The sequence below is a fragment of the Eremothecium sinecaudum genome, chromosome III (genome assembly GCF_001548555.1).
Source record: "Eremothecium sinecaudum strain ATCC 58844 chromosome III, complete sequence".
Classification (NCBI taxonomy): domain Eukaryota; kingdom Fungi; phylum Ascomycota; class Saccharomycetes; order Saccharomycetales; family Saccharomycetaceae; genus Eremothecium; species Eremothecium sinecaudum.
The window spans coordinates 1,160,995-1,178,437 of record NC_030894.1 but is presented as its reverse complement, the minus strand read 5'-3'; the positions used below and the strand labels follow the sequence as shown (position 1 = coordinate 1,178,437).

Sequence of the window (17,443 nt, the reverse complement as noted above, 5' to 3'; positions counted from 1 at the left end):
AACTCTTTAGCGGATATGCGAGAGCTGGAACAGTAAATTTTAGAACCGATATTTATATTCCTACTAATATAGTTTCGTTAAAAAGTGAATCATCTTCTGAAATTTAGTATGACATAATCACATTAGATTAGTCACGTGGTACAATAAATTTACTTAAGAGTAACATTAGGCGGTATTGGAGGAAATATTGCATTACCTATTATCGTCTTAGTGCAAGCTGCAACACCAGTTTTTCCGCTTTATTGTGGATAGCTTTGATCAATCGTTATTTTCGAAACTAGAGGTCACTTCTGTAATTAATAGTTAAGGTATTTGAAAACAAAACAAAGTATAAAGTCTATATAAAAACAAAGTATAAAGTCTATATAAAGCTGAAAACAGTGAAATAATCTTTGGTAAGCAACCCACTTGATGATAATAGATTGTAAGTTAACACCTCCATTCCAATGATAACGCAGGAAGAGGTTATCATTGTTAACGAAATGTCCGCGTTTATTTAGGTAGTTTAAAGCGTACCTTGATTTGGTTGACTGTAAAGACCATAATCAAAGCTAGCTACTGAATAGAAGTATGGAGAAGCATTTTGATTTGGATACAAGAATTGCTGAAATTGAAAAGGAACGCGATGCTATTGCGAAAGAGCTACACAGCTGCGTCAATGAGCAGGAAGACCTATTGGACGAATTCGATACAGTCACCCAAAAATTAACGGGCATTGCTGAACAAATAGCCAAGGTTGAGCGCTTGGAGGATGTGTATGAGTTACGTGAAAAGTACGGTGATTTAGAAGTCCTGAGAAATGTGGAGTTACTGTTGAAAACAAGAGACGAATGCGAGCAGCAACTTAGAACGGTAGGGAATATAGAATGTATCTCGAATGAATTGGATGTTGCTACCGAATTTGACGAGGATAAGATGAAGCAAATACATAAAAAATTGGAACCAATTGCTGATTCACCATTAGCATCCGCTTTGGTAGAAAGATTTAATGAAATTGTTACAATTCATGCAACAAGTCTAAAAGCGGATTTTGAAAAGGTCCTTCTAGAAAAGAGATGTGACACTCAAGAGTTTTTAAATGATGAGAAGGTTGTTGCTGATTTAAGGAGTAAGTCTAGCTCTTTATTCCAACTTTCGCATTTAATTCTCCCTAAGCCAAGTCATGAACAATACTGGAACTTCGTCAGTTTGGCCAACAATTTTAGAATTAAGTTCATCTATCATTTTGCTAATCCATCTTTTGATGCAGAAAAGAAGTCTATTGAGACTTATTTTAGGTTCTTAGAGAAATACTTGGATGAAAACCTCATAAAATATATACAGATGTTCCACGACGAAGATAATGGCGTGACAAAGGCATTAATACACCAGCAATTTATTAATCACATTCTTGATCCAGTTCGTCAAAAAGTTAGCTCCGTGTTAACCAATGTGATGAATTCCACATCACCAGATGCCATACAAACGTTGGTCATCTTAATCTCTCAGATATTTATCACGGACAACGCATTGGTGAAAATTCATATGTATGATGGAGTAGGGTTGATATCTTTAATTCCAGAGGATGCACTTTTGGCATGGCAAAACTTTGAAATAGAATCTGCTCAAGCGCAATTCAAAAACCTTACATCAAAAAACTCATCGTTATCGAAGAGTGGGGCAGACCTTGTGAAGCTATTAGAGAACATATACCAATACCTAGAGCCATTCTTTAACATTGAATACCAAGAGTTGTTTTCCATCAAATTCAATTTGACGGATGAAATATTCATACAACTGCCAACCAGATATAAGGCCTATCTGTTATCAAAGGAATCTTCAATTAAAGATGTTTCAGAAGAACAGCAGCTGGAACAAATATATTGGAAACTTCACAATTTAACGCTACTATCTAACGCTTTCATGAAGTTTTCACTTAAACATATATTTATTGAAATGAAGGAAATGATAAATAAGTCTACCAATTCTGATTATTCCTGTATCTTTGACGAAGTTTCAGAAGAGTATGAAAAGGCTATTGTAGTTGTTCGAGAATCTATTGTTCACAGGTGTACCAAAAGATTAAGCACAGAGTTGCGGAATTACTTCAAATTTAATGAGTGGTATTCAATATCGTCCCCACCAGAGCAATGTAGTTCCGAAGTGGTCGGTGCTGTAAAGCTCACCGAGAAGATGATGCGGTCGTTAGAAATGTATACGGTACCGCAAGATGTGTTGGATAGGATCAAGGTAGACTTGTTGGAGACAATTATTAATTTTATGCTTAATTATGTGGTGAAACTGAACAAATTCAGCGAATTTGGATTGCAACAGCTTCTTGTGGACTTCCAATCCCTCAGACAAATTCTGAACCTACCATTTGAATCGACAAAGGTGTATAAAGAAGCGGCCTTATTAGAATATTTCAAAGTCCTAGGTTTAAAATTCTCAAAAGACCCTGCTTCACGTAAAATGTTGAGCAGGGATTATATATCAAAAGGCCAGCCCGAGAATTTCCATGACCTCAGGTCATTGCTGCATATAGAGCATTTAGATGGCGATGAAATTGCCGATGCGATATATAGATCGTTATGATTAGTCTAAGATGCTTTTACCATAAATCATTTTGAATTCTAAATATATCGTCTTGGATAGACCCATTAGAATTAGTTGAACTTGATCGCGCATTCCTTTGAAATGCAGTATTCCTAATGTTCTCAAAGAACTCCCCTACAGAAGAAATCATACCAGTTGGCCCCACATCAAAGAAAGTTTCTTCATGCTGACGGCTAATCCATAATCTTTCCTCTTCTTCTGTATCATGGCTCCGTAGCTCCTCTTGCACGTCATCCGTATAGGCACCATCTGAGCCATTAAAGTGATTCTGAACTAAGTGATCAATGACAGGCCAACCGTATGCGTTGATGAAGCGTCTGCGGACGATGATGTTATTGTGCGCGTCGGGTTGCAAGTTTACAATTACCTTTCTCCAAGTTAATCCTTGATGCCATTTTTTTGCTAATTCCTCTTCGATATGTTTATATTGCTCATTGTTAGAAAAGTTCAATGACATCGAGTCCCAATTGGTAACCTGCTCTAAGTCAGGATCAGTAGGCGCTGGAATGTCTTTTTCCGTATATATACGGTCATGTAGGATAACATCGGATTTCGATGAAGGATCCATTAAGTACTTCTTATCAGGCAATGGCGGTAAAATTATTGACATGACAGAGTCTATAACAGATAGTTTGGGAATAGCTGAGTCTCCATGAGTCTGAGGAGCAAAAAGGTTTATTGCCTTAGCCAAAGGATTGACGAACGTTTTCGTCAACAAATCTTGTTTGTCAGCCTGAAATTCTACCGTGTTCTTAAGCTTAGTCTTAATGTCATTATGGTCTAAGTACAACAAGCATGATGAGTATAGAGGGACAATACCATCATTCGTAGCATTAGCATATACTGTACGCTTTTTAAAGCGTTTTAAGATTCCTCGAGTAACAGCACCCGGCAAGGCGTAGAGAACCGGCACTTTATCTCCAGAATGAACCTGCATTCTCAAATCCTGTCCAGTCTTCCCTACAATTCCCATAGATAGAAACATGTTCACGTATACCGGATTATTCGTCACTATACCTAATAGTGGTGACGCCAACGTAATAAAGTTAACAGGTTCCACATTTTCAAAAAACCATGGATATTTAACCGCAATATGTGCAATTGCAAATGTTTGGACCAAACCACCTAAAGAATGTCCTATAAATGATATCTTCCTTGTGCGAGGATTATAGATAGTATTAGTCACGTAATCACCAAGCCTCATACCCAAATACTTGATACCCTTCTCAGTCTTACAAACATTCTCGGTGTATCCCTTCACCACTAATATCTCATTAGGGTAGTACTTTTGGCACTTTTCTACCTGTTCTTTTAAATAGTGTAGGTCCGCTCCAACGTTAGAATGTAATCCATGTGTTAACACAACTAAGTGTATCGGCTTCGAAAAGTCATCAAAAATCTGCTGTGGCAAGTTCCAAAGATCTAAAGCTGTAAGGCGATTCACAGTCAAATTTTCACTAAAAGACCCAGCCCATGGCTCCGATTCTATATCACCCATAACAATATCTTTTGATGTTGCAATCGTGATTTCAAATCCGACTTGTGTCGTTGCTGTAAAGATAATTTGACTAACAACATCAACAATCCACACGTAACGCTTCTTTAACGTATGTATAGATAGCTCAGCAATAAACTCTTGCTGGGCTTGTATTGTAGAATCAAACTGCGGTATATCAGCTGAGGAATATAACTTTTGCGAATGGTGGTATTCGCCTGATCTAACATCACAGTAAAGAATATAAGGGCCCATTAAATATGCTGCCCTGTAAGTTAAATTAGATGTATTCTTAACCTTCAACCATAAGGAATTAAGCTGGATATTACTCGGCGCTTCACTGTTGTTGTATAGATCATAGATGATGATATATCGCTCTAGCTCACCAATCCTCACAGCTGATTTAAAATGGTACAATATATCCGACATATTAGTTAACTATAACTGTTGTAATTAGTTTCTAATGCCTGAATGGTTCCATCTAGTATGTTATTAAGTATTTAAATGCTTATTGGAGTTAAAGCAGGTTTTTCCTCAAAGTGTAATAAAATCGCGACATTGGTTTTTAAGGCATGAAAGGATTATGTGGCTCAAGGCAGAGGAAGTCCGATAAGAAGTTCAATAGTACTGGTTGTTGATTTTGTTAATATATACAAGAAGTTTATGAATTATTTTACGTTTTAAGCCCTTATGAATCGTTGCTGACATCGTTCAGTAAATTAGTAGCACGGACTTCGCTGTCATAGGCCTCCATTGCCTTAATTAAGTCATCTAATCTCTCACCAGCCATTATAGCAGTAAGATCATGCATGGAAAAGTTACAACGATGATCTGTGACTCTGTTTTGGGGGTAGTTGTAAGTTCTAATTTTATCAGACCTATTTGTGGATGAGACTTGGTCTTTTCTCGCGTTCCTCTCACGCTCTTCTTTCTCCTTCCTCTCGATCTCAGCTAGCTTTGCGCGTAAAATTTGGAAGGCCTTGGCCTTATTCCTGTGCTGAGAACGCTCTTCTTGCATATAGATTACGATCCCGGAAGGATAGTGGGTTAATCTCACAGCAGAGTCTGTGGTATTAACGTGCTGCCCACCTTTTCCACTCGCGCGCATCACATCGATTCTGATATCGTCCGGTTTAAAAGACCTTTCGTAAGCATCAGATTCTACTTCTTCTCCCATGTAAGGTAAAACCACGACTGCAGCGGTAGAAGTATGTGTCCTGCCCTTTGATTCTGTTGCTGGAATTCTTTGTACACGATGTACACCAGCTTCGTATTTCAGTTTGTCATAAGCGCCAGATTCTTCAATACAAAGTATAGCCTCAACAATACCCGAACCGCTTGAGTTCTTGGTCTTAGAGGTGATGCTCCACTTCCATCTGTGGAATTGGGCGTAGTTGATGTACATGTTAAGCAAATCTTGAGCAAATATCATTGCTTCTATTCCACCGACGCCCGGTCTTAGCTCCATAATACATGGTTTTTCTGCAAAAGGATGCGGAGGAAGCAGTTTCTTTATCAAAGAATTGGATGTCTTATTAATAGTCGGTACCAGACTCTCTATTTCCTGCTGGGCTTCTTCTTTTAGGCTGGGATCTTGTTCTATTATATTTTGTAATTCATGGTAAGCGGAAACATTCGTTGAATACGAAGAATAAGCTTCAGAAATAGCAGATAGTCTTGAAAACTTCTTCATTTTATGAGTATCAAAAGTATTTCCGGTTGATATATCATTCTCAAGTTCTCGTAGTTCAGCAACGTACTTCTCGATTCTTTTAATTAAAACTGAATGAAGCTCATTAAATTCAGTGGCCTGGCTCTGCCACCTTATTTGCGACCAAGTCACTCCTCTTATGGCACGAGGGTTCAGTAATATCTTCAACATCACCCCAGGAATTCTTCACCTTCTTTTATTGGTGTGTTCTGAAGTACATTAAAACATTAATGCACTAAGAAGTTTTCTTTCCATTATTAAATCATACAATATAGAGTAAAACATTTCGCCATGACTGCTGAGAAGTATACAAAAGGTATGCTATAATGTTAGGATAAACTATCCTCTCTGCTTTTAATACTAACTGGATCCTACAGAAAAGAAAGTTGGTGAAGGTACTTATGCTGTCGTGTATCTTGGTACCAGAGAAGGTGATGGACGTCCTGTTGCAGTAAAGGAGATAAAAACGTCTCAGTTCAAGGATGGGCTTGATATGTCGGCTATCCGTGAAGTTAAGTACTTACAGGAGATGAATCATGTTAATGTTATCGAGCTAGTCGATGTTTACATGGCTGCTGGTAATTTAAATTTGGTTCTAGAGTATTTACCGGCAGATTTGGAAATGATCATTAAGGATACTTCAATTCTATTTACCCAAGCAGACATTAAATCTTGGATACTAATGACGCTGAGAGGTGTACATCACTGCCATAGAAACTTTATCCTTCACCGTGATTTGAAACCAAATAACTTGCTGCTGGCTACAGATGGCCAGTTAAAACTTGCGGATTTTGGTCTAGCACGTAGTATGGCATCACCTAATGAATATCTGACATCTAACGTCGTCACACGTTGGTATAGGGCACCTGAGTTACTTTTTGGAGCAAAGCACTACACTACAAGCATTGATCTTTGGTCAGTAGGCGTTATATTTGCAGAGTTGATGTTACGAGTTCCTTATTTACCTGGTAGGGATGATTTTGACCAGATAGATGTAACCTTTAGAGCGTTAGGGACGCCCACAGATAAGGACTGGCCGGAAGTATCATCATTTTCAGGTTATAATAAGATTCAGTTCTATCCTCCGCCTTCCAGAGAGGAACTTAGAACGCGGTTTATCGCGGCTACCGAAAATGCACTTGATTTGCTCGCTGGAATGCTAACAATGAATCCTCATATACGTTGGGATACTGTTCAGTGCTTAACGAGTCAGTACTTCTTAGAACTACCAGAGCCTACTGCTCCGGAGGAACTGCCAACGTATACCAAGAAGTAGTTAATGTCAGAAATAAATAAATAGAATAGGCATTTAAGGAATAAATGGGATATCAAACGGACTTCCTAGTCAATACTTGTGGGCAAAGATATTTAGAGTTTTATGTTGGTCATGTCCACTGACCGGATTTTAAAGTCACGTTATTAATTTTACTGATTCAAGATTTAACAAACCTGAGAGCAGAGGAACTTCAGTGGATATAGCATAAAACTCAATGATTAGTCGTAAGCTGAGTTGCATAGGTAGACGGTTTCTGTCATCTGCATTTAAAAGGCCGGACATTAATGCAATCTTTCCAAAGAAGAAGTTTGTTAACCGATTACTGTTTGAGCTTGATAGTAGGCTGTCATTTGGTAAGCTTTATCCAGTATACGAACTACTTTACAGGAATCTCGATAAAAATGCTGATGCCGTAAAGATACCAAGGGGCATTCAGCCGACTGACTTGATGATTATGAAAAAAGTGCTCGAGTTAACAAGATATCGGTCAAAAAGTACCAACAAGCATCTTCTCGATTTGGAAAACGAGATACTTTATAGAGCAGCTGAGTTAGGAGATAAAAATGCTTCTTCATCACTAGCTTTTGAGCAATTAAGGGATATATCCAAGTCATCACTTACAGATGTGGAACATTCAAAGAAAATAATCAAGGCTCTATACCAGCAGAATCATCCACTCACTTTAAAGCTTACGGGAGAACTAGCGATGAGCAATGGAGATGGTAAAAAAGCAGAAGAGTGCTTTCTTAAGTTTTTAGACTACGAAGATGAGACAGTATTGGCGGGGGAGGTTTATGGGAAGTTAGGAGAGCTTGCATTGCGGAAGCCAGCATTGGCACAGGCGGAAGCTTATTTTCTGAGATCTATTAAGTATTCTCCTGTAGAATACTCACTTCGGTCATACTACTACCTGGGGGAGCTCTACATGAATTCTGAGCCTCTTAAGGCGCGTGCATTACTGGAATCTGCTGCGAGCCAGGGTTTAAGAGAGTCATTTAAGGTTCTAGGATATCTAGAGCTTAACTACTTCAATGATTACCGCAAGGCTAAGGAATGGTTCAGAATTGGGATGGATATACATGACTTTGAGTGCCTGCTTGGATACACAGACTGTTTATTGAAATTGAAGGATCTAGGTGCTGCGCAAAAGTCCATAGAAAAGTTGACGAATCTGGTGGCTGCTAATCCAGCTTACAAGAAAACTTACGGTAATGTTATTAACTGTATTAAGGATGATCTAGAAGTTTTGCATGGCAATCTTGAAGGATTAGAGAATATAGATACTTTTATCGCTGGAACCAGCCCTAAACAGAAAGGTAGGTGGGATATATAAAATCTTTCATTTTAATGGAAATTTACGATAGACTACAATATCGCCCATCCTTCTTCTATCCCAATGAAAAATAGAATTAAACAAACGTTTAACTACTGCGTAGTTAGTGTCTTTTAAATGCTCATGCATAAATGCCTTATCCATTTCTTCAAAGATGACAAGATATTCGGGCCATTCGTATGTGAGCTTGTGACCAGGCACTTCTTTGGAAACAGGTACAAAGTTTCGATGAAAGAACTCTGCTGTGTTGAAGTACAAATAGTCACTCTCATCTATGTATGAATCAATGGCCTTTCCAACATCTGGTGAGTTCAATAGGTGTAGCGGAGGCTCACAGGTTATGGCCCAAATGTCGTCGATGTCACCTCGATGTAAATGTGATTGCCATGGAGTGGAGTGACATGGCATTACAAAGCCAACGCTTTTGATTGATGGTATAGAATGCAAGTAACTCATAATCTCAATTGTCCCGGTTTCATGGAAATTACACAGCATAAATGCTCCAAACACAGAAAGTGCTGGTAGAAACCAGAAAAACCAAGATAATTGAGAAAGGCTCATCTTTATATCAGTTGGATGGTACAAACGAAGCCAGTAATGGAAATCCAAAGTTGTAAATGCGAGGAGAATTGGTTGCATCGGATAGATGAAACGAAATTCTTTATGAGTCGTAATAGAACAAAGAATCAAGTTAATCACAAATAATGCCCTGATTTGGAACAAAGGATCTTGAAACCAAGGAGAGAACTTCCTAGAACTCTTTAGGAAGAAGGAGTGGATAAAAAGTGGTATAGTAAAGCCTAATAGTAGCGGTAAGCTTTGAACAATGTGGAAATGCCAAGGCATCTTCCCATAAAAGTTCGCCATGGGTGTAAGAACATTAAATTCCAAGAATTTAACGAATGGAAACCTAATTTCTCCATAGAAAGAATAGTCTATAGCCACAGATAGAGCACAGACTGGCAAACTTACCAAAATAATTTTGCCGTAAAGGTAAACCAATAATGACCAGTTTTTCTTACAGATTAAGTTCAACGATAAAAGTGCTCCCAAAACAGCCCAGAGTATAATGTTAGTAGGTCTTTGGAAAGTTGCAAATATGGAAATTGCTAAACTTTTCGTAAAATCAGAGCCTTTTATTCCAAGTCCACCATCCCAATCCCAGTAATACAAGGCTGCACTTGTTAGCGCCATTTCAAAGGAATTGATAAAGGTCCGTGTAATAAAAAAACAATTGAAAAAGTTGGTCAAAGATAAAACCATTGCTATTTTCTTAACGGATTCGCTCTCCTGAACCTTATCATCCTCCTTATTCATTATCCTTTGGAAGATTTTTCCTATAAATAGCATGCTATAGAACTCACCAATGGCGGCAATAACCGCCATTGCTATCTTTGGTCCATACCAGACTCCGTAATACTCCACAAAAGTCTCAATTTCTCCTGGGAACTTGACCATCTCATTTAACATATCCAAACCCAGTTTACTATTTGGGAAAGATACGATAAATAATTGATGATAGCATTCAACCGCCATAGATACAATAATTGAGCTCAATTTACTCAAGAATATCACGCAGTAATAAACTAACTCAAATATGAATGGAAATCCATAACTCCTAATCCCATGCTGCCATTCCCACGTTAATTGACCATAACCAAACACTTTTACGTGTGCTGGTTCAAGCGATTGCATGAATTCATCAGCTTGAAAGAAAGATTTGGTAAGCAACGCATTAATAATTCTGAATAGTATCAGAGGCTTAAGATACATGAGCTCCTTCATCGTATATTATCGCCCTTTGTGTAATTCTGTAGTTTTATAAATTACAATTAAACTGATTCAAGAAATCAAATTGTTATAACTCTAGCTTGCTGATTACAAAGAACATAACAATACTCAACAATGCTGAACTTCAGTGGAACTACTAAGAGAAGGAATGTGAACTTGAGATCATCTAAGAGGGCATCGAAGAATGATTTGATAGAGAACGCGAGACTGGAGAGGGAAAGAAGAGCAAAGGAAAAGCGAGCAAGGGATGCCGCGATCTTAATACAAAAATATATAAGGAGTTGGCAGACAAAGAAATGTTTATTTCGAAATATAAATCTTGAAGGGTTGAAGGACAGTTCTTATGGACTTTTATTGGCATTTTCTCCGACTTTGTTTCATTTCATTTCTGTTGATAATGTTAAACTGCTTATTGAAAACTGTCAAGTAAATACTTCCACGATATATTGGAAATTAAACCAATTGTTAGGTATAGTTCCTGAATATGGTGTTGACATAGGAATCCTAAATGTATTATTGGATAAATTGAATTCCACGAGTTTTGATGTACATTCTATAAGAAGTGTTGGCGAAGGCGAGGATAATGAAAGTGTTATTAAGCATCGTGTGAAAAAGCTAGTTGATTCGAGGCTTGCTATTATAAGATGTACTAAAGAGGAGTTGGAAATGGATTTCATTAGGGCTTTATTAAAAGTAGTGCCTAGAGATCTAAAGGTTATGGATCGGGAAACTCCTTATTGGTCTTCTTTACTAACTATTGAATTAGATTCTGTAGCGACACGGCAGAACTTGGAGCTGTTTTTAAAGGCAGTACTGGAAAGAATTGACCCTGCTATAATCAGATTTGAGGAGGTTCCTCCAATGGATACCATATACTACCTTATATATCTGTTAAGTGGAACTAGCGGTGATGCTTCAAATAGGCTGTGTGAGATAATAGCCTTGCAAATAGACAGAGATCCATTGTTTAAATTTGAAGAGAAACACGAGTTTTTTCGATATGTGGAAAACCTATACTCTTATAAAGTTGCTGGTACCCTCTGTGAATACTTTCGGACCAAGTCCGTTGCTAAAGCCAGTCGCTACGCGAATGCTCTACTACGGCGTGCTCCTAGTTCTCGAAACTCAGAAGTAATATTGCTGGGCTTGGTTGCAGATTTTATTGCAATGAATTTATTAATTGGAGAATGTGTCGAGAAGGGTACCAACGACGGACAAGAGTTTATTCTATTGGTGGATTGCCTAGATATGTACTTGTCGTATGTTAGCGACAGTGTTTTACTAGGCCCAAAGAGTAGCTTTGCTACAAATGCAGTCATTAAATTCTGCAAAATTGCAAGATTGAAAGTGATAGATTTTCTGCTACTTCCTACTAGCGACTACGACAAGCATCAGCTGCATCGTTTATTATCTTTGCTGCAGAAACTGCAGATCAGAAACTCTAGAACACCATTCTTAGAGAAAGAGGATGGTTCAAATTTCTGGCTTATTGACAATGCTACAGTGCTAAGATGTGATATCACCTCCCTTGTAATAGCATTCGACGAGTTTTACCGCAATGAGATGGATGAGCTCATGGATAGCGAAAATAACTTAAATGATCCACGAATGATAGACAAAACACAGTGGGAGAAAATCGTGAAGGCTAAGTTCTTCACAAAAAAGCTATCGAACTCAAACTGGGGCTCTCTAGCTTCCAGAAAGTTCGATGTCCTTCTCAGAGCGCCTTTCTTGCTTCCATTCAACGATAGAGTTTCCTATTTTGAAAAGTTGATCCAACAAGATAGGGAACGGTTACAATCAAGGCTAGAGGGCAGCCCTATGATGCGGTTTACAAACTTTTACTTCCCCAATGCTCGCCGCCGCAGTGCAACTATTTCAAGAGAGAATGTGTTGGAGGATGCGTTCGCTGCATATAATCCTATCGGTGAGGCCTTCAAAGAGCAGCTGGCTGTCACTTTTGTAAACGAGTTTGGACCCGAAGCAGGAATTGATGGTGGAGGCATTACGAAAGAGTTCCTCACAAGTGTTAGTGACCAAGGCTTTAATAACGACAAGTATGGAATCTTTAAAACTAATGACCGGTATGAGCTATACCCTTCCGAGGAAGCCGTCACACAACAGCAGCTCCAATATCTGCATTTCTTAGGTAAAGTCCTCGGAAGGTGTCTCTACGAGAAAGTCCTGATAGACGTACATTTTGCAGACTTCTTTCTGCACAAGTTGTTGAATGCATCCAAGAACATGGTGTGCTCTTTTGACAACCTCTCCTCCTACGATAAAGAACTTCACGACAATCTCAACAAATTGTTCGTAATGTCAAAAGAAGAACTACTACAGCTGGACCTACGGATGGAGATCGTCGATGATTCTACCAAAAACCTTGTACAATTAGTCCCTAATGGATCCAAGGTACCAGTAACCGACACAAACGTCCGTCAATATGCAATGGCCATCGCCAGCTATAAGATGAATTCGAAACTTTATAGGCCAACGCTGTACTTTCAAATGGGCCTATCTGTAATAATACCTTCCCACTGGATAGAAATGTTCAGCAGCACTGAGCTAAGCAACCTAATTGCTGGAGAGGCGCGTGATATTGACCTTGCTGACCTAAAATCAAACGTCTCTTATGGTGACTATTTAGATACCGACCCTACAATACGCTACCTATGGGAGATTCTTGCCGAATTCAGTCCTGAAGAGCGTTGCAAGTTTATCAAATTTACAACATCAGTACCAAGGGCTCCTTTATTAGGTTTCCAAATGCTTAATCCAAAATTTGGCATTAGAAATGCAGGGAGCGATGCTACCAGACTTCCAACGGCTTCTACCTGTGTTAACTTACTTAAGTTGCCTGACTATCAAAACAAAGAATTGCTAAGGCAAAAACTACTCTACGCATTAAACTCCGAGTCACGGTTTGACCTATCATGAGCAAACCAGAGCAGATATCCCCATCATAATGAAGTGCCATTTCCTTGTGGCCATTTAATAATGTAGACCACTACGTACAAAAGGATATTATATTTCACTTTATTTTGTACTATCTTAAAGTAGCTGTTTACTCCTTGTTCCTAATAAAACAAGCGAGGTTGAACTTCGTTTAAGAAGCTGTTATACCCTTCCCTGATCCTTCAGAAACCTGCTGAAACGTTCTTCGATTGTTACTATTTTTGGAGAATTTATACAGTAACCGGAGAATACAGTATGATATTGCTGTTCGTGATTACATTGCTTCAAAGGCGGGTGGATGCCCTCCCGGTAAGCACCGAGAAGCCTTCAAACGATTATTTGATGTTCTATAATTCAGACCAACCTAATATTGAAATGGCTTTTTTCAGTATTAGTATGTTATTTATGATTTTCTGTTATCTGTTATTAACGGTGATGTACTACATGGTGAAGTTGCTAGCCAGGCGTTACTTTGCGAATGGTATTCTATTGTCTAGCGGTGAAGCTAGTAGCGGGAATATTAGAGGCGATACTGACGATTGGCACAATAACTTGGACGATGAAGAAGAAGTTAGACATAAGGTGGCATTGCTTTCACCTCAAGAGCAGTTTTATTATAAACAAGGCGAGGAATTTATAAAACAGAATCCTCCTTTAACACTTTCATCCAATACCGTTGCTGGCAACGGCGATAGTAATGGTAGTCGTCCTTCAGCTGCCGAAGATATGGTAATGAACGAGCAAACACGTCTTTATATTGAGGAGGAAGGTGCTCATGCATGGGAATTCAAGCCTTCTTTGAACTTACCCGAGGATTCTGTAATTGTTGAAAACAAAACTGAACTTACATTTTTAAATTATAATACAGATGTGAGTGTAACAACCAATTTACCTATTCCTGTTGTTAACAGGGTGTACTACTTTGAATGCAAGATTTTTGAAGTAAATAATTCTTCTGCTAACTCTAGCCGAAACCACGAACCATCTGATAATGAGTTGATGTCATTTGGCTTGTCTACATGCCCATACCCATATTTCAGACTACCCGGTAGACATCATCATTCTGTTGCATATGATTCCAGTGGTGGCCGCAGACTTAACAATTCTTTCAATCTTTCTCCAGAGCTAGCCCAAGCTTTCCCAAAATGTGAAAAGGGCGATGTTATTGGAGTCGGGTATAGGACACGCAGTGGAACCGTTTTTTTCACTCGTAACGGTACGAAACTGAAAGAAAAACACATAGGTGGACATATCCGAGGCTGGAAATTCAGATATTTGTACCCAATCATTGGTGCAAATTTCCCATGCAAAATACATGTAAATTTTGGCACTTACGGTTTTGTATTTATTGAGGCAAACGTAAAAAAATGGGGGTACGCCAAGGCAAATGGTGTAAAGCTGCCTCCCCCTGCATACGACGAATATAATCAGGATATGTTATTGGAAAGCAGTTACGAAGATGAAATTTCAGATGCAGAGAGCCTGACAAGCCTAACTGATGACATTTACGACAATAGAGGGTTGCTTCCTCCACCTCCTGGGTTTGAATTTAGCACATCCACGGACACATATGGTGATCAATATACCATGGGATCCTTGCCTATGGAGCCACCTGGATATTCTTCGGATGGGAATGGACTTGTTCAAGGTAAAGTTAACAATGAGGCGGCAGAAACAGATATACCCGGAGAAACAGGGGAAGAAAATGAATCACAGGAATTGGATGAACTTTCACAAGAGGACATACATGCAAACACTTTTGCAAATCAATTTATGAACGCATGTTCTCCTTAATAACGGTTAATTGAAGGCTATAAATATTTATATATATATATACATGTGTTTATATATAAATATGTACTTGTATTTTTTTATATGTATATATATGTGGTAATCTACAAATGGAATTGTTTTTGTAGCCAATTTGTGATGAGGACTTATAGGTCAGTTAGCTTTGTATTAGTACTGCAGACACGTTGTAGCCTTTAAGAGAAATATTATACCCGATAAATAAGTGCATGTTGTTCATTTCACTCATTTTTCGTGTGTATAAAGATGTGTAATAGCACATGATACAGCGGGGTCATTGAACTTTTATTTTAACGAAACTTAACTATTTAAAAACTAATGATAGTAAATCATGCATTTATGCATATATGCACACTCCGATGATATGAACGACATATAGAAGTTGCATAATGGTATTACAAAGTTCCCTCATAACTGAAAATTTTTTGACAAGGACCAAATCCTTCGGGTTTAGCCCAGTTGAGGGTAGTTGTGTGATAATATAGTACAGATATCGAGTTTTATTTGCTCAAGATTTTCAACATACGAATACCGCTGACTATAAATGAACCTTTGGGCAGATCTATGTCAGACCAATAAGGAGAATAACATAGAGTTGTGTGTAACCATACTGGGCCCACGGAAGAAAAAACGTTATCCTTATCTGGTCAAATTATGATTCAAAATAGTAGACGGTGGATATAGCAAATAAAAATGAATTGAAGATTTGAGAAAAAATTAAATCAGTAATACTGCTCCGGATTACTGGTATGAGGCTGATCATTGAAATGCAACAAACTATTTAAGCCGTGTTGATCATCATTGTGCAGCTCAGGGTGTTGATTCAAAAAGTCAGGAGTCTTTGGTATTTGTGTCTCAGCCAAGTGTCCAGCTAGGAAATTAGCTCCTACCGTTGCCGCAACCGAGCTTGTAAACTCTGTGTTAGTTGTATGAGTGGATTCATATTGATCAGTGCCTTGTATATCGAGGATGTCATCAGTAGAATGCGACCCATAATTCCTAAAGAAGGAAGACTGCGCTAACGAGTTAGATTCAGGTTGCAAGACCATTGTCTGTGCAGGGTCCTCAGGATGGGATGAGGGCTGCTGACTTTGATGGTGAAGCAGGTGATGAGGTTGGTGATGATTAAGATGTTGCGGTTGGGGCTGTGACGGCTGCATCACTGTAAATGCATTATTAAATTCCAAAATCCATGAATTCATAAATTCAATGGATCTGTCCAGTCCGGTGAGTATATGTGGAAAGTTGGAACCTCCTACGTATGCATCGCTAACCTGCCTTCCCTCGGAGAAATCCTCACAAATAGACCACTGGTTAGTAGTTAGTTCGTCGTTCATATCAGAAAAATACACGGCAAACTTTGGTGGCTTTGAAACATTTAGTTTCAACTCGCAAACATGGTCCGTATCAGACGTAGTTTCCGGCACTACACTGCTAGAATCATCCTGGTCCTTCTTCATGCTATCCGAGTGCTTAATCAAGGAGCAGTTCACGATACTGTTTATTGGGAAGAAGATTCTAAAAAGGATTTTGGTGTTGTTTGCAATTGCAGAAAAGAAGTAGTTAATCTCAAAATTCTTCTTCGAAATGAGCACTATAAGATCGGTAGCATTGGACATTATTGTGTTAATAGAGGTAGGCGAGAGATTCGACATACTCTTGATGCTGGGGAAACTTTCACTATGCAAATTACCACTCTTCAATCGCTTCCAACTGCCCACAGTTAGGGAATTTACATCCAAGAAATAGTAGTTTTCATTAATGTTCAAAGGGACTTTGTCGTACTCCACAGTCACTGAGATAGATCCAAATCGGTTCATGTCTGTCGCTGCTGTGCGTTGATTAAATGTCCTGTCACTCTTCCGATACTTCGCTCTTCTGTTCTGAAACCAGATGCGCACGTTTTTTTCAGGCAGGCCTGTTTGCTCAGAGATCCGCTTTCTATTTTGTGCGTTAGGGTTAGGATTCACATCAAACTCTTTCTTGAGCAGCTCTAACGCCTCTCCAGTTGCCCTAGTGCGCTTCGACTTTGGTTTCTCGCAATCAACACCGTGGGCCTCCGACAAAACCTCGTTCACGTGACCTGGCGAATGGTCGCCCGACTCCATCGATTCTGCATGATCCCCATGCTCAGACCGCGGGCCCGCAGACCCACCGCCTAATATATCTTCAGGTGGTGCAAATTCTTGGCTAAAGTGATCAAACTCCCCACCAGCGTAGCTAAAGTTGTCCATCGTTTAATTAAAGATCGAAAAACTCTTTCACTGTCCCCCCCCCCAAAGTGCTCTCTTGGCTAAAAAAAAGAATGCCGATAAACTATTTTGGTTTCTAACTGTTTCTCAAACCTCCAGAAGCCTCCCCGATGGTGTCTAATCTAAATCCTACCTTTCACTTAGGTGTTTCACGCAAAGTAAAAATTTGACTTCTAGCAAAAAAGGGGGTAGAGGTATAATGTGGATATATTTTTCTAATCTAGTA

The 17,443-nt window shown here is 38.9% G+C and overlaps 9 protein-coding genes across 9 annotated transcripts; 5 read left to right on the top strand and 4 right to left on the bottom strand.

The window, feature by feature from the left end:
* Window positions 1-570: 570 nt before the first annotated feature.
* Window positions 571-2,574, top strand: TIP20 (Tip20p; the record flags this gene model as incomplete). Its single annotated transcript, XM_018131058.1, has 1 exon — window positions 571-2,574. One exon carries the CDS (start codon window positions 571-573, stop codon window positions 2,572-2,574), a length of 2,004 nt encoding a protein of 667 aa, XP_017987054.1.
* A 16-nt stretch (window positions 2,575-2,590) lies between these two features.
* AW171_hschr31927 (lipase ROG1 family protein) lies at window positions 2,591-4,519 on the bottom strand (the record flags this gene model as incomplete). The annotated part of the gene is made up of 1 exon (XM_018131059.1): window positions 2,591-4,519. The coding sequence occupies one exon, from the start codon at window positions 4,517-4,519 to the stop codon at window positions 2,591-2,593; it is 1,929 nt and encodes a 642-aa protein (XP_017987053.1).
* Window positions 4,520-4,778: 259 nt separating this feature from the next.
* On the bottom strand, window positions 4,779-5,972 carry MRF1 (Mrf1p; the record flags this gene model as incomplete). The annotated part of the gene is made up of 1 exon (XM_018131060.1): window positions 4,779-5,972. The coding sequence occupies one exon, from the start codon at window positions 5,970-5,972 to the stop codon at window positions 4,779-4,781; it is 1,194 nt and encodes a 397-aa protein (XP_017987052.1).
* Window positions 5,973-6,092: 120 nt separating this feature from the next.
* Window positions 6,093-7,077, top strand: KIN28 (TFIIH complex serine/threonine-protein kinase subunit KIN28; the record flags this gene model as incomplete). The annotated part of the gene is made up of 2 exons (XM_018131061.1): window positions 6,093-6,117; window positions 6,179-7,077. 2 exons carry the CDS (start codon window positions 6,093-6,095, stop codon window positions 7,075-7,077), a joined length of 924 nt encoding a protein of 307 aa, XP_017987051.1.
* A 214-nt stretch (window positions 7,078-7,291) lies between these two features.
* On the top strand, window positions 7,292-8,410 carry MSS2 (Mss2p; the record flags this gene model as incomplete). Its single annotated transcript, XM_018131062.1, has 1 exon — window positions 7,292-8,410. One exon carries the CDS (start codon window positions 7,292-7,294, stop codon window positions 8,408-8,410), a length of 1,119 nt encoding a protein of 372 aa, XP_017987050.1.
* Window positions 8,411-8,416: 6 nt separating this feature from the next.
* On the bottom strand, window positions 8,417-10,195 carry GPI10 (putative glycosylphosphatidylinositol-alpha 1,2 mannosyltransferase; the record flags this gene model as incomplete). The annotated part of the gene is made up of 1 exon (XM_018131063.1): window positions 8,417-10,195. One exon carries the CDS (start codon window positions 10,193-10,195, stop codon window positions 8,417-8,419), a length of 1,779 nt encoding a protein of 592 aa, XP_017987049.1.
* A 120-nt stretch (window positions 10,196-10,315) lies between these two features.
* Window positions 10,316-13,138, top strand: HUL5 (ubiquitin-ubiquitin ligase HUL5; the record flags this gene model as incomplete). The annotated part of the gene is made up of 1 exon (XM_018131064.1): window positions 10,316-13,138. One exon carries the CDS (start codon window positions 10,316-10,318, stop codon window positions 13,136-13,138), a length of 2,823 nt encoding a protein of 940 aa, XP_017987048.1.
* Window positions 13,139-13,411: 273 nt separating this feature from the next.
* Window positions 13,412-14,950, top strand: EAR1 (Ear1p; the record flags this gene model as incomplete). The annotated part of the gene is made up of 1 exon (XM_018131065.1): window positions 13,412-14,950. The coding sequence occupies one exon, from the start codon at window positions 13,412-13,414 to the stop codon at window positions 14,948-14,950; it is 1,539 nt and encodes a 512-aa protein (XP_017987047.1).
* Window positions 14,951-15,687: 737 nt separating this feature from the next.
* PHO2 (Pho2p) lies at window positions 15,688-17,199 on the bottom strand (the record flags this gene model as incomplete). Its single annotated transcript, XM_018131066.1, has 1 exon — window positions 15,688-17,199. One exon carries the CDS (start codon window positions 17,197-17,199, stop codon window positions 15,688-15,690), a length of 1,512 nt encoding a protein of 503 aa, XP_017987046.1.
* Between the last annotated feature and the right edge of the window lie 244 nt (window positions 17,200-17,443).